Source organism: Rhinolophus ferrumequinum, chromosome 22, assembly GCF_004115265.2.
Source record: "Rhinolophus ferrumequinum isolate MPI-CBG mRhiFer1 chromosome 22, mRhiFer1_v1.p, whole genome shotgun sequence".
NCBI classification, from domain to species: domain Eukaryota; kingdom Metazoa; phylum Chordata; class Mammalia; order Chiroptera; family Rhinolophidae; genus Rhinolophus; species Rhinolophus ferrumequinum.
The window spans coordinates 41,559,955-41,576,406 of NC_046305.1; the positions used below are offsets into that span (position 1 = coordinate 41,559,955).

Here is a 16,452-nt window from a genome sequence, read left to right on the forward strand (position 1 = left end):
CTGTTTAAAATAGCCCCCAAGCATAGCGATGAAGTGCTGTTTAGTGTTCCTGAGCACAAGGCTGCGATGTGCCTTGTATAGAAAATATATGAGTTAGATAAGCTTCTTTTGGACATGAGTTAGTTGTGAGCTCAATGTTACAGAATCAACAATATTAAATAAGGTAACTTTAACCAGAAACACACATAAAACAAGGTTATGTATTGATCAACTGACAAACATGAACACTGTGACCAGAGGTTTGCAGGAACCCAACCCTGTATTTCCCTTTGGAGCGATGGTTCAGTACTCACTAATTCAGTATTCATGCAGACTATGCGGAACATAATTATTGTCAAGAACGAGAATTGGCTGGATTGAGATTTCCAGTTAAAACATCAGTAGGGAGAATGTAGCTTATTAAAATGTGCCAAAGGAATCACTGACCTGAAATTGTTTCCAGGTAAAATTGGCAGAATTTGAATTTACAGTAAACTGAACTCCAAATACTGTAGTCTTTTTTTTTTTTTTTTTTTACTCCAACTGTCTGACCCAGTGAAAAGTGAACCAAGCATATCATTAAAAGGGCTATCATACAGGATGGCTTGGAGAAGGTGGTTTACTGTACTTTGCTTCAATATCTACTGCATATCTTTAAGTTATTCTTTTTTTTTAAAATCTCAAGTAACATCCTGAGAAACTTACATCAACTATGGAATAAACTTTGATGTGAAATCTGTTAGAGATTCCCTTACTAATTTCCAAAATTTCAACAACTGTCATTAGGAAACAAAAATCACAAATAAAATAGGCCAGCAATTTTGTGGTAATCAGGTACGAATGCTGGTATAGAATAATGCTTACAAGTGCTTCATTAATGATCTTATAAGAGGCCATAAAACAAAAGGTACAAAACATCTTTCAGTTGCCAAAAATCAAATTATCATCTTATCTATAGTTAGTTTACTTCATTTTTAACTTCATACGTGCCCAAGTGAGAAGCAAATGGACTTTCCAATGTATTATATGAATATTCCTTAACAGAGAATCACAATTTGTACTATTCAAACATGACTCCTTTAAATTGAAGATATTAACATATTCAATTTTATCTAATCATTAACTCCTAGGGGCTCTATTTATTTATTTCCCAAACCTTTCACCAATTCTTTTTCACAATCGAAAGACTAAAGTCTACTCCGTCTAACTTCTATTCTTGTCAGCCTCCGTGCTGTACTACTCAGAGCAAGTGGCGATTAGCTGCCTTTTATTTGAATCCCAAATGAACCTTTGACCACATGAGATTTAGTGGAGAAAGATAATCCTGTAAATAATATCATCATTTAAAACTGTGGGGGCCGGCCCGGAGGCTCAGGCAGTTAGAGCTCCGCGCTCCTAACTCCGAAGGCTGCCGGTTCGATTCCCACATGGGCCAGTGGGCTCTCAACCACAAGGTTGCCGGTTCAATTCCTCGACTCCTGCAAGGGATGGTTGGCAGCGCCCCCTGCAACTAAGATTGAACAGGGCACCTTGAGCTGAGCTGTCGCTGATCCTGAATGGCTGTTGGTTGGAGCGCGGGCTCTCAACCACAAGGTTGCCAGTTTGATGCCTCAAGTCCCGGCTCTGCGCCCTGCAACTAGCAACGGCAACTGGACCTGGCGCTGAGCTGTGCCCTCCACAACTAAGATTGAAAGGACAACAACTTGACTTGGAAAAGTCCTGGAAGTACAAACTGTTCCCCAATAAACTCCTGTTCCCCTTCCCCAATAAAATCTTTAAAAAAAAAAAAAACAAACTGTGCAACACAGAAGAGTCTTCAGAGTGGATGCAACAGGCTTTTATTTTATTTCTCCGTTGGGCAACCTCACTATAGGCAGAACTCACTTTGATCAAGCTGCTCCCTCCCTATCCCATTTCTGGAGTGACGTGTGCCTCTTGACTGTTCACAACATGTGTTCAACAACATGAGTCACATCAGGCCAGGGCAGCCCAGATGGAGAGGCAACAGGGCACATTTACAGCTTCAACCTAAACTCTGAAAGACTTTTCCATTCGCAGCAAGGATGAAATAACTACAACTCAAAATGACCTTGGTAAAAACAAACACCACCAACAAAAACTACTGCCGTGCAACATGCAGAGAAAGCACCTTAGTAACATGATCCCATTCCAGAAACAAATAGGATTGCTCTTTAGTAAAGTGTATGTTCGGGGTTTCTCACAGACTAGACAAACAAAGGATGAAAAGGGCTGAGTCAGATGGTGGTAGATATTTAAACAGTAACACAGGGATACCGTTTTTGTTTTGTTTTTGGCTGTCTTAAGGTAAGCACAATATTGAAAAGCAAAAGGATGGGGAAGAAAGTCACGAAAACCCATTTTACCCCTCATGGGTCTGACTCAGGAACCTGTCAGGTCCAGTTCTGGCCACATGATTAAAGAGCAATGTAGAGAAGAAAAAGTGAATTCAGAAGGCAAGCAAAAAAGTGGCTGAAACAACAGGTATAGAAGATAATTCAACCTGGAAAGGAGATCAGTAAATAGCCTTCACACCATATAGGGGTCAATCAGAGAAGAGGTTTTCATTTGCTACTAAAAAGTGAACTGAAATTAGCATCCTCTATGACACATATTTGCGTGATAGTCATCACAGCAGCATTAATAATAGTGAAAAAAATTAGCTACAACCTAAGTGTCCAAGAGAATAATGATTAAATAAATTCTGTCAATCTAATTAAAATCATAGGTTACCAGCAGAGGGAATGTGAAAAACATCATGGTACGAGCACTGCCAATCAGAATGGATATGGGTTGTAATGCCAGCTACATGCTGGCAGGGGCACCCGTAGAAGCCATGGAGGCATCCGGGGGCAGACATTTTACCAACTGGCATGAAAGGCTTTTCTTTTTAACAGCTGCTGCTACGCAGTGCCAGTACACCCTGCTTACATGCCATCACTAGCTGTTAGCATGGCAGCAGCTAACCCCACCAAGTTCTTACGCCAGGCACTGCAAAGCATAGCTCACACCAGCTCTAAGGTGACCATTATTGTCATCTTTCTTTTACAGATGACAAAAAGAGACTCGACAGGAGGGAGGTTAAATGACTTGTCCAAGTTCATTCTACTTGCAAATGATAGTGCTGATATTCAATCCCAGGCCTATTTGCCAACAAAACCTGGCAACTTTATGCTGCAACCATGTTACTTCCCAAGACTAGGTAGCCATATGATACAGTACTAAAGGGGAAAAATCAAGATAATGAATTGTAAATAAATGAAGATTACACTCGACATTAGGGTGAATTTTTTCTTTCCTTTGAAATTTCCAAATGTTTTATAATATGGTTGTATTGCTTTTATAATGAAAGATAAATTGGTAAGAGAAACTGTATCATAAGGAAAAAATTCATGACAGCAAGATTGCTTAAACACTGGAAAGAGTTACCGAAGTTACAATTTTTTATACGTTTTTTTTTTTGCCTCCCAAACAGGATACTTTTCACCTATCTGATGGTTCAACAATTGTTCTAATTGAATAAACAAAATCACCTACGAATTATAGCCTTTCTAGCACTAGAATTCTACAGTCCATTGTTAATTCTTATCATACAAATAAAAAAATATCATCAGTCTAAAAATTATAGAGAAGCCAAGGCATTCATTCATTCAATTAATATGGACTGCCTGCCTACCATGTGTCAATCGTTTGGCTAGTAGCTGGAGAACCCCAAGTTAGTCAAGCACCTTGCCTTCATGAAGCTTACAGCGATTCCAAGATGGCAATTCCTTCTTGGACTATTTTTAAACCAACATTGCTGTGTTAAAGGGCAGAGAGCACTGGCTCCAGGCTCAGGAGCAGCAGTCACGAATCACACCTACTGGGGAAGAGAGGTTGGGCTGATCCATCTCAGAACTTCAACGTGGGTTTGTTCCCACCTGGGCCAAGATCAACAGTCAAATACAGAACTCTGAGAAAGTACGATGGCTGCTGGGAGATCCCTTGGCCCTGGAGGTAGTTTCTATGTCACCTGCTAGGACGCCATATTTCTTTAGATCCCTTGGGGAAAAATGGGATAGGCACAAATTGAGAAGTCAATCAGCAATTTCTGGGAGTTAGCTGGTCTTGAATTTTACGGTTAAGGAAAAGAATCAAGTTGAACCTTTGAGAAGACAATTCTCAAACTTTGTGAATGGCACCGGATAGGCTACAGCTCTAGAACAAACGCTCCACCATCATTACCAGCGCGAACATTGCAAGGCACTTTGGGAGGTCTGATCTCAGAGCCTCCTCCTGATCTAGAGATAGTCTGTTTGGGGCTCAACAAATTAGATAAATATATTCACTTGGAAGGCACAGTGAGAATTGTTACTTCAGGGATATGAAAACCATTTTGTGGTCGTAAAAAGAGTTGAACTCAATGCTACCTTCTCACAAATAAATAACCATTTAAATTAATAAACACACTCCCCTATAGACTCTTCCCCCATCTTCCTTTATTGTTTTGCCATCCAGTCAGGTCAACCGAATCTCCTTGGAACAAGATTCCTTTTCATACCTCTTCAGATTGCTAAGTAAATATTAAAAGTGTGCTGAATGTGACAGTTTGGTCAAAATTGCAGATGGCTAGTAGATTTTTTTTTTTTAAAAAGAGTTTATTGGGGAAGGGGAACAGGACTTTATTGGGGAGCAGTGTGTACTTCCAGAACTTTTTTCCAAGTCAAGTTGTTGTCCTTTCAATCTTAGTTGTGGAGGGTGCCGTTCAGCTTCAAGTTGTTGTCCTTTCAGTCTTAGTTGTAGAAGGCGCAGCTCAGCTCCAGGTTCAGCTGCCATTGCTAGTTAAAGGGGGTGCAGCCCACCATCTCTTGCGGGAGTCGAAACTGGCAACCTTGTGGTTGACAGGATGCGCTCCAACCAACTGAGCCATCTGGGAGCTCAGCGGCAGCTCAGCTCAAGGTGCCGTGTTCAATCTTAGTTGCAGGGGGCGCTGCCCACCATCCCTTGCGGGAGTCAAGGAATCGAACTGTCAACCTTGTGGTTGAGAGCCCACACTGCAACCAACTAAGCCATCCGGGAGCTCAGCGGCAGCTCAGCTCAAGGTGCCGTGTTCAATCTTAGTTGCAGGGGGCAGAGCCCACCATCCCTTGCGGGACTCGAGGAATTGAACCGGCAACCTTGTGGTTGAGAGCCCACTGGCCCATGTGGGAATCGAACCAGCAGCCTTCGGAGTTAGGAGCATGGAGCTCCAACCGCCTGAGCCACCGGGCGGCCCCTAGAAGATCTTTTAAACCAACTGTTAGACTCCATCATGTCTGGTAAATGGTATATTCACGATGTGTTACTTAGTCAGTGCCCCAACCATATATCATTCATCTCACCTTCGATAGAGCTTGGACTGTCCGAAAGTCATAATTACCAGTGGTACATGGAAGGTGGTCAAGACTAGAATGATCTGGAGAGAGACAAAAGCATTCGGTCAATAAGAAAGGCAGTCCAATTGTTTGTCTGTGATGGGATTAAATCAACATCTGAAAGGCTGCCAACAGCTCTGCTTTGTAGTAGCCTATCTTGTAATGTGTCAGAAAACCAAGAAGGACCAAGTTACTAGGGCTTGCCATGATGCAAGGTCTCAACTCATTTTGTTGAGATGGTCCCATTTTACCTACACTTGAGGCAGTGAGACAGAGCTAATCAACTACACAGTACAATAAAGGAAGGATTTAACTATTTGTATCCATATTATTGTAAGATCTTCTCGGGCAGGAGTCATCTCTTCTTGCTCTCAGAGGCTAGAACAGGGTGGGCGCTGCCATAGAGGTCACTGTGTCACATATATCTCCTTTTCTTCTTCTCCCAACTGTTAGATCTCCATGAAATTAATTTCTGAAATAAATATTTTTCTAGATAAAAATATGCATGAGGAAAAGATTCTGATAGATTAGTGCAAGAGGCTAGGAAGTCTCAAACAGCCATACAACAAGAAATCTTGTAGATATTGACTATCTTAACTAAACGGACAAATCATGGAAATTAGAGCACAACTCAAATTTTAGAAGGAACTGAGTGAGACATGCTTAAAGAAATTCTACCAGAAGCTTAAAAATTAGTTAAAGTAAGAAATTTATAACTTGCTCTTCAGCACCAAACTTCTGTTTCTTTAGGCTGCTGCTATGGCCGTCGTGTGCCTCAGTGCTGTGGCACATACATCACTGGAGCGCGGAGGGTATGAGCTGGGCCGGGCAGGATCACAGAGCCAGGCAACACCAAGGCCTGACTTAAAGCCTGAGGCCCATGCATCCCCCTCAGCACAGCCTCCCACTGAGGACCCGCTATGTGCCGACGAGGAGGGAAAAGCCGCTGACGGATCACCTGCCATCCCCAGCTCTGGCAGCATTTCCCTCGTGGTAGGGGAGGGACAACAGATGAAGCTGAACAACCCTGAGCCCACGGGCACCACAGTCCTGCAACAATAACTGTGGGAAAGGACACAGGATCGATACAACTTGGAGGGAAAAGGCCAAGATGTATAACGTGCAGTTTTCTGCTTCTACACAGGGGTTTTCCCCAAGTCTGGTGAGGCTCCCTCCTCAGCAAATAGCATTCTCTTTCCTCTTCCTTCTTCCTGCCCATCTTGATGCCAAGCAGCCACCAGGGACTCAAAAGGTGTCTATCTTCCTATTATGGAAGAAAGTGGTCACAGATGTTTCCAGTTCTAAAGCAAAAACCAAACCCCACCACAGCTTCCTGCAAGTCTGTCCTGCAAACATGCATTTCTGTGACTGAGGCTGGAAACAGTTTCGGAAAGTAGCAACATTCAGTGCTCAAACTCCTCAAATCTCCGTCCTCTTGCCAGGCTGAATTCATAGCCTCAAAATATACTTACCCCAGTGCTGTCTCCAACCCAGGACAAGGACACTGAGCCACTGAGATCATCAAACACATGCTACAGGAAAAAGAAAGAGAAATTCATTTAGAAATGACACCTCTGCTTCAACCTTTGGTTTCCTTAAATAATTCAGAACACTATTACTTTCAAAGTAATTAAGTTCATAATTATAAGGGGAGATGGATTCCCAGAACAAAATTTGAGCTACACAGGATTTAACTACTTAATCTGAATTACAAACAACTTGGAAATTTTAATTCTCTCTCATACAAAAGTAAGCCAAGCAGATGAGTTTTCTTCACTGTACCAGATGGGGACATGGGACAATCTAATTGTTTTATCCAACAGTCCTAAATATAAAGATACAGAAAGTATTCTTAGGATGCTTGGAAACAAGAGATCACAGCCCACATTGACAGATATAACTGTAACCCTATCAGCATAATTTAAAAGTTTCTAGGCAGCCTTCACAGTGTAGCTGAATAGTTAATAGCTGGATTTCTTTTGCTTCTAGGCTAACTCAAAATGACAAGGCACAGAAGCAAGAGCAAATGCCCTTGTTTCACCTTTTAAAATGACAATTAATAATAATAATAGAACAACCTTAAGAGAATTATGGTGAGAGTGAGGAGATAAAAAAGGGAAAGCTAATATATTGTATCCAAAATATGGCAAGCACATAGTTTTAATAATCATTGTAGGTACTTCTGGGTTTTGGTTTTCAAATACTTTATTTCTCTATTTATAAAATAATATATATCCAATATAGAAAACGTACACAAGAATAGGGAGGTATAAGAAAATATAAATCACTCATAATCCTATCACACAGAGATATTCAAGGTTAACATAGTGCGTATAATATTCTAGTCTCTTATCATTTTTTTAAGTGACAAAGAAATAATTCCAAAAAGGCCATATTGGCACTTAGTAAAAATGTCCAACCATACAGAAATGTATATAGAAAAAGTGAACAGCCTTCCTCTCCCGCCGCCATAGGCCCCACCACTCCAAGCCCCGCTCCCTGGAGGGATTAATAGTTTAGTATGTATTTCTAAGTGTTGATGATTATTCTTTTCTCTTACGAAGACTTACACCTTATTAAGATTTTAAAAAATCTTAAACAGGCCCTGCCTTTCCAAATATGAGCAGCTCCTTAGAAGCAGAGAACACTTCCCACTTCTTGGTGTTCCGTGCTTACCACAATATTCTGCACTTAATAAGCATCTGTTGAAAATGGTTATACATCCTTCCCAAACCACAAACTTAATCTCAAAATAGAACATGTTCGTAAATGGTGGGATGCCAGTAGCTTGGTCACTCAAGCCACCAATCCCCAACAGAGACGCCTAAGGAAACAGAACTCAAAACATAACTGTTTTGTTTATCTTCTTATTTTCTTTTGTGGTCTTCCTGAATGGGCCTCTAAATTCACCTATGCTGTTTCCCCTCTGGACTGTAAGGACCTCTGAGGTCAGCAGAATCTCCTGCACAATCTGTAAATAGTACAATCAGTGCCTCACAGAGGGCTTGCTCAGTAAACGCTGGTTAACTCTCAAACGCTCAGGCAGAGCTTCTCACAGCCTCTGCAGGACAGAAAGGCTATTCATACATGCAAGCCGGCCAAGCATCTGAGAAAAAGTAGGGCTGCTAGCGACATCTGGAACCAGAAGCTTAAGAACTGACACAGCAGTGTGTCTTGTAAGATATTCCACACAGAGCAAGACGGCATGTTCTCCTGAGTAAGGATACAGTGTCTGAAATCACATCAATGAGTTCCTTGAGGAGAAGCAGAAATATCCAGAGCTATCTATCACAAGCACTGGATAGGCCACACAGGGCTAGCAGTCATCAAAACAGAGGCTATCTTTCCAAGGAAGGTTCTGGTTACAGCAACCGACTAGGATGAAAAAAAAAATCCACCACTGGAGTTCTGGCTACCTTGATCAGGCCACAATAGTTAGTCTTGAGCCAATGAGGACTTGCACCTTTCACTACTGCGCATTGCACAATTCTCCACACACCTGACCCAGTCAGTGCACACGAGCATTACTCAGTTTCCCACTGGCCATTCACAGAACGGGGAGGATGATTAGATGTCACTAGCAAACTGCAGATTCACGTAAACAACTCAAAGGACAGTTCACCTCAATCATCATCCAAAGAGTTCCTCTGGAAATGTAGGACCGATTTATTAACTATAATTTTGGTCTTCTGCTACTCTTAACCCTCTCTCCTTCCCTTTCCAATAGCCAGTTAAATTTTACTTTGGAAAATAAACTCATTGACGCAAACTCATTCATCTGTAGCAAATGAAGCTAATTTTTTACGTTTCAGTGTTTAACATTCTTATGCTGGTGAAAACGGAAATCAGGTCTAACAACAGACTAAAACTCAGGTGGAAAGACAAGATCATATGGAAAGGAGACAAATTCAGGAGAGTTGGGGGACCGAGAGCATACGTACAATTCTCCCCATCAATGGGAGAAGGACTGCAGATGTCCAGGAAAGGGAGGGCAACCTGGTCACCGTCAGGTCGGACAGAATTCACAAGTGTCAGCAAAAGGCCATCAATTCTGATGCTTAATCATTTGTTACATTTAACATAGCATACATGTCACTACATTGGGTAGCATCTAAGACATTGCAAAATAGGTGTTACTTTTAATTATATTAATAGCAACCAGAACATTGACGCCTCCCTCACTCGACTTGAAGCCCATCTGGTGCAGGGATCCAGCCTATTCATTTTAGCGAATATGTAACATAGCACATGGAAGGCACTCAATAAATATTAAATTCACTTTCTTTAAGAACTACTTGTGAATCTCTAAAAAGGTGGATGATGAAGTGAAAAGATAAGGCCAGACTCACTTAATTTCCCCATGGCAAAAATGAGCATGAGGGCCGGCCCGGTGGCTTAGGCGGTTAGAGCTCCGTGCTCCTAACTCCGAAGGCTGCCGGTTTGATTCCCACATGGGCCAGTGGGCTCTCAACCACAAGTTGCCGGTTCAACTCCTCGAGTCCCCCAAGGGATGGTGGGCTCCGCCCCTTGCAACTAAGATTGAACACGGCACCTTGAGCTGAGCTGCCTCCCGGATGGCTCAGTTGGTTGGAGCATGGGCTCTCAACCACAGGGTTGCCGGTTCAACTCCCGCAAGGGATGGTGGGCTGTGCCCCCTGCAACTAGCGACGGCAACTGGACCTGGAGCTGAGCTACGGCCTCCACAACTAAGATTGAAAGGACAACAACTTGACTTGGAAAAAAGTCCTGGAAGTACACACTATTCCCCAATAAAGTCCTGTTAAAAAAAAAAAATTAAAAAAAAAAAGAGCATGAAATGTAAAATTCTATTGAGAGTGCTTCTGCTTCAGGTCAAGATGGAGTAACAGGAAATCAGATTTATCTTCCCACCTGAAACAACTAGGAAAACAAAACAAAACAAAACCCACAAAATATATAAAACAATAGTTTTCAAGACATTGGACTTCAACGAAGGACAATCATCCCTGAGAGACAGGAAACAAACGCGGGCCTACATCTGTCCTGGCTTACTATCAGGCCACAGTGTAGGGAGGGGACCCAGGTAGAACCCAGGTGTCTCCTGCAGCTGAAGAGATGAGTGGGCTGCCTAGGGAGGCCACACAGGCTGTAGTTACCATCAACTCCATCCACACATCAAAATGTGGTCCAGCAGTCCTGCACACATCAAAGTGTTTAAGGGCACTGGCCAGAAGTAGACTATACAGAAGAGAAATTCAAATATCTGAGTATGGAGAAAGAAAGGTCTGCATACTGAGATTTAAGCAGGCCTTACAGAAGCAGGCGGAAGCACATAGAAGCAAGAACAAGATATTGGTAGAAGGTAGCTGTGTGGGTAGGACAAACATGAATATACAGGCAAGTATTCTGAAAAATCTTAAAGGGTAACAGAAATACAATTTTAGTATCACCAACTAATAAAGTGCTGGGTATACAGTAGATACCATTAAGTACTTGTTAAATAAGAATTTCAAAATCAGGATCAAAAAGTTAAGGTGGGAATCAAAGGAAAATAAAAATAGAGAAAGGAAAGGTGTGTGAGAAGAAAAGCCTTCTGCTTGAAATACCCAGAGAAAGCTGAGAAGAGACCACAGGATCATATACTCAAAAATGGCATGGTTTCCAATGGTATATACAGCTGAATGTAATCAACCAACAAGTTATGGCTCAATTGTTCTAATCAAGGCAAAGTAAGATGAATAAAAGAAATATGAGCAGAGGACAAAGCGTGTGGCTAGAAAGAACTGAAAGGCAGAATAATCCCTTTAGGAAAAGAAAACCTCAAACCTCCAACACAATACTACCAACAAATAGCTTATACTGTGTTTCCCCGAAAATAAGACCAAGCCTAATGCATCTTCTGGAGCAAAAATCAATATAAGAACTGGTATTATAATTATGTTATGTTATATTGTATTATATTATATTAGACCGGATCTTATAGTAAAATAAGACCGGGTCTTATATTAATTTTTGTTCCAAAAGACGCATTAAAGCTGATTGTCCGGCTAGGTCTTATTTTCAGGGAAACACGGTAATATTTAAATACTGAACATATAAAAATGTTAAAACACTGAACATATACAAACATTTAGGAGTCAAGAAGTCCAGCCAACAGAAAGTAGAGTGAATGTCTACCTCCAGCACTGTTACAAAAATGATGTTATGTGTTAGCGTATACATGACAATGTAAATGGAGAAGGTGGGGGAGATTGTGAAGCATGTTTTATTTCTGGGGAACAATAGCTGTGTTGCTGTAACATAGTATTCATAAGAGCTAGATTATTTAGCACAAAGGGAACATGATCTGGCCACTACATATTGCTAAGCTGTTAGCCAAATGTATGTTTTAGAAGCTAGTCAAAATTAAGGGAAGCCACGTAAGTATGCTGTTTGTGTGATTAACAATCCGAAAAGTCAGTATCCAGAGAGGCCACAGAGTAAACACAGTAATTCAGATTACTTAATCATACCCTAGGGTAGGAAGCTCAGAAACTAGGAAGTTTAAAACTATGTAAAATGTCACTTGATTTATCAGGAGTAGATGAGCACAAAACTTGCCACATCTAGAGAGAGATAATATTAATCCTCTACTCGAGCGAGATAATGTTAATCCTGTAGCACAGTTACTGGCACAGAAAAAGCCAGATCAATGGAATTAAAGTCCAAGACTGGACAAAGTTCCGCCCCCTTCTTCCACTCCACCCCCCCTGCAGTTTAAGCCGTGGTTTCTCAATCTAGTTGTGTAGGACACAGCTCCCTGAGCCCAGGGCTGCCCATGGCAGCACACAGCAGCCCCCAGCAACTCACGCCTACAGGAGAGCCATTGTTCATGTTCACAATCTTAGCTGTAGAGGGAGCAGCTCACTGGCCCATGTGGGAAGCGAACCAGCGACCTCCTGAGCCACCGGGCTGGCCCAAAGTTTCTGTTAGTTTATGATAAAACTAGCATTGCAAATTAGTGGTGAAAAAGTTTGGAAAAACTAGCTATTTGGAAAACATAAAAAGCTGGATTTCAAACTCCCTTGTTACCCCACTCCCAAATAAATTCCACACAGAAGGAAAATTTAAATACAAAAAGTTAAATCATAAAAATCCTAGAAGTATGAGTGAATATTTTTATAATCTTAGAACAAGAAGACTGTTACAAAAAATAATACAAAAACCAGAACCCATAATATAATAAAGGGATTACTTTGACTATATAAAAAACTTTTAATAGCAAATTACCAAAGGGGCAGTTGAAAAAAATAAAAAACTGAGAAAAATTACTTGTAACCATGACAAAGGGTTAATTTAGAGTTTTCAAATCAATAAGAAAAAGGCAAAACCCTCAAAAGAAAACAGGCAAAGGACACAAACAAGCAATTCATAAAAGGACATAGACATGGCCAATAACGTGAAAAGCTATTTAATCTCACTAGTAATCAAAAGAAAATCAAAGAAATATAATGTGATGACATTTTCTACCTTTAAGAAAAAAGCTTGACAAAATGTATCCAGACAAAAGCTTGACAAAATGGATGGTGAGCAGAGCACCTGTGTGCAACTGTGGGTGGACGTATAAACTGCCACAACTTTCCTGGAGAGCTATCTGGTGACGTGAATCAGAACTAAAAGTGTCCACACCATGTGACCCAGCAATGCCACTCTTAGGAATTCATCATAAGGGGATAATTACACAGCTTTACAAAAGATGTAATGCACTTGGGTGTTTATTGCAGCGAACAACTGCTGAGCACTTCCTGTAGGCCACTGTGGGTCTTGAGAAAGAAGATACCTACCAAGAAAGACTCCTGGAGGCTAATTTGGGCTCAAATTTTAAAACAGAGCCGAGCCGCCATTCCTGAACAGGGGCCTCTCACACAAACCACACCTCAGGGGAAGCCCGCACTAAATTGCCTGCCTCCTGCACTGAACTGCCTGCCTGCACTGTGTTCCTGTCATAGGAGCCAACCCTTATGAAGGATTTCCTGGAATTGGACTTCAACCAATAAGACTGAGGTTTCCCCTGTCCAATGGGAGCTACAGCCCCATGGGCATCTTCACCAACCATTCAGAGTGGCTCCATTCTGACCAATCAGGACAGTGCCTTTTGGACCAATCAAACTGCAAAGATTTGGAATCCTCATTTACATGAGTACAGACTAATCAGGGACCAGGGGCAGGGACTTCTCTCTATATAAGTCAGCTGCCTTCTAGCTGGGTGTGCACTTTCCCTTTTTACCAAAGATAAAAGGCTGTGTTTCACCAGCTGGAACTGAAACACTGAAAAAGTCTCACCAAAGCAGAGCAGGGCAGAGGGGAGCAGATTGGAGCAGGTGGAGCAGACTGGAGGAGAGCAGGGCTGCCTCACAGCCGTGCTGTTTCATAATTGAGCTGTAACACTATTCAGCTGTTTCACAGCCAGACTGTATCACAAATGAGCTGTTTGCACCGCCTAACGTTTCCTTCTTCACTGCACCCCAAATTGGGGATTCCTGTTGGTGTTGAATTGGCGCCAATGACCATCGGGTTGACACCATCTACTACGCTAAGCATCGTAGCATCTACTACGCTAAGCATTGTTTATTCCATATAACAACCCCATGCCATATTACTATATTTGTATATTCTAGATGAAGAATTGAAACTTTGTTAAATAAGATGTTATGCAATAAAACAATACACCAGACACTACTGTACTGAAAATCTTCAGGTATTTATTGACATTGAAAGATATTCATAGCATGTTGAGTAAAAAGTAGGTTAAGAATAGCATGTAAAATAGTGTGTGTGTGTTTATGGTTAAAATGATATACGGAAGGATGGTCTTCAAAATATTAACAGCAACTATCTCTAACTGGCAGAATTTATGGAGATGCTTTTTTCTTTATAGTTTTTCTGGACTGACTGAATTACTTCCCACCCACCTCCAATTAGCAGGAATCATTTAAAAAAAATAAAACTATATAATTTGTTTTTATTCTGAAAAAAAGGATATATGAAAGGGTGGTAGAAGAAGTACACACAGACCACGTCAGTTCATTCTTACTGTGTTTCCTCGCAAATAAGGCCAGGTCTTATATTAATTTTTGCTCCAAAAGACGCATTAGGGCTTATGTTCAGGGGATGTCATCCTGAAAAATCAAGCTAGGGCTTATTTTCCGGTTAGGTCTTATTTTCGGGGAAACACGGTATTACACTGGCTAACAGCAAGTTACAGGATAGGTCAGAGAGCGCCTGCTAACACAGGTGGTCTTGACTTATTTAAGGTAGACTTAAGGCCACATCTAACATTATTCACTGACACATTAACCTTTTCAGAGCCACATTCAGTCTTTTGTTCATCACCTGCTGAACAGTGATTTCTAGTGTCCCAGATGGCACTGACAGCCATTTACTGACCTCTGTAGGGGAGCTCTAGACAGCAGGAGTCATTGCCTGGCATTTATAAGCAAATCAGTTTTCAGAGATTCATTAAGTTAGATAGTAGGAGAGAGCATGTACTGCCTCCTCCGAAATACATCCACCTTGATAGCTGCTGATGCAAGACTCCACAAATTTACTGCCTCCCATTTTAAAGCCGGAGGGCCACACATTTTAGAGACCATGAACTAACACAGAAGTTCATTTCTGTGGTCTTGTGGCTAATCCCTACTTCCACCTGGAAAAAGAGAAAGGCCACAAAACCACATTCTCCATGGAAAAAACTGTCTTCACATCTAATTAAGCCAGAAGTCTAATTAAATTACTGTTACTATAGCTTGGAGGACTTGAAGTTGGTCCCAAGAGTCACTGTAGCTTGGAAAAAAACTTGGTAATGAGAAACTTCTGCCCATCTTTAGTTACACACCTGATCAAAAGTAAAATACTGGAAGAACTGACACTGGCACAACCAAGCGTGGGTCAGTTTCACGTGGCAGGCCCCAGGCTAGAAGACACTTGCCAAAGACCCGACCGTCATGCCTTCAGGAACAACCTCTCTGGCAAGTAAATAGGGGAGTGAATTCAAGGATGCCATCCTTCACACACATTCTTGCTCCTGACAAACACGTTGGCTTATCAGACTTGGGACACTGGGGAAACAGCAGTGATGGTACACGTTCTGTGCTCACGGAGCTTGCACCCTATAAACACCTCTCACAGAAGTATAAAAATTAAGGCTAACCGTGCTAGCCATTTAATCTACAGAAGACAGCCTGTCAGCATGAAAATAAAACTACAAAAGGGTATAAAAGACTAGTCCAGGATCCAACTGGTTAGGGAAGTAGGCACAGATCATTTTCTCTCTTGGGAATCCGTTTCCTCGGAAGTAAACCTGAATGATGCTCCTTTACTCACTGGCATAATCAGAATCAAATGAAATAACATACAAAGGCAAGGCACTGGTGATCCCATAAAGGCTTGGAATTGAAGATTTAGGTCTCCAACCCCCACCTAGGGAACACAGGGCTAGACAGGACAGTGTAAGATGCAAGAGAGGTCTGCTGGAACGCCACCTGGGCGAGGCTCTTGCAGGCAGGAAGAAAGTCTTACCAGAATACAGTTTTGTTAAAGTATGGCACTGCTAGGAGCATAAAAACATGAGCCAAAAATAAGTCATGAATGTTCCAGTTCTCACGGAAACTATTCTTAGAAATGAAAGGCTAAACATAAACTATTATACAAGTTTTCAAACCTATTCAATTATTCAAAGTTTTCTGTGAAACAGGATGATACAGAAGCGAGCACTGGGAAAACAGTCAACCTGAATTTTATTTCCAGCTCTGCCTAAAGCCTTGTGAACTTAAGTAGCTCAACCGAATTTCAAGGCGAGGTGGCTAGAACATTTCTAGTCCCTATAAGCTTTACAATTCTATGACTCATCAATAATTTAACTTCTCAGTTTGCTTTTCCACTGCTCTGTCTTTATCAAAAAAAAAAAAAAAAAAAGCAGTTCCCTTCTCAACAATACTCTAGTGTTAAAAGCAGAGAACAGCAACCTCCATTATCTAGAAACCTCCTCCACAAATTACACGCAGTGAAAGCAAGCAAGGGAGACCGCTGATGATACTATCCATGC

The 16,452-nt window shown here is 41.5% G+C and overlaps 1 protein-coding gene across 2 annotated transcripts in view; it reads right to left on the reverse strand.

Moving 5' to 3' along the window:
- Positions 1-16,452, reverse strand: part of SORT1 (sortilin 1) — a 59,934-nt gene that overhangs the window by 33,544 nt on the left and 9,938 nt on the right. For both annotated transcript variants that reach the window (XM_033094094.1, XM_033094095.1), the window contains exons 2-3: positions 6,863-6,922; positions 5,358-5,431 (exon numbers count right to left, since the gene is read on the reverse strand). In XM_033094094.1, the coding sequence (XP_032949985.1) occupies positions 5,358-5,431; positions 6,863-6,922 (134 nt within the window). The remainder of the gene's footprint in view (positions 1-5,357; positions 5,432-6,862; positions 6,923-16,452) is intronic.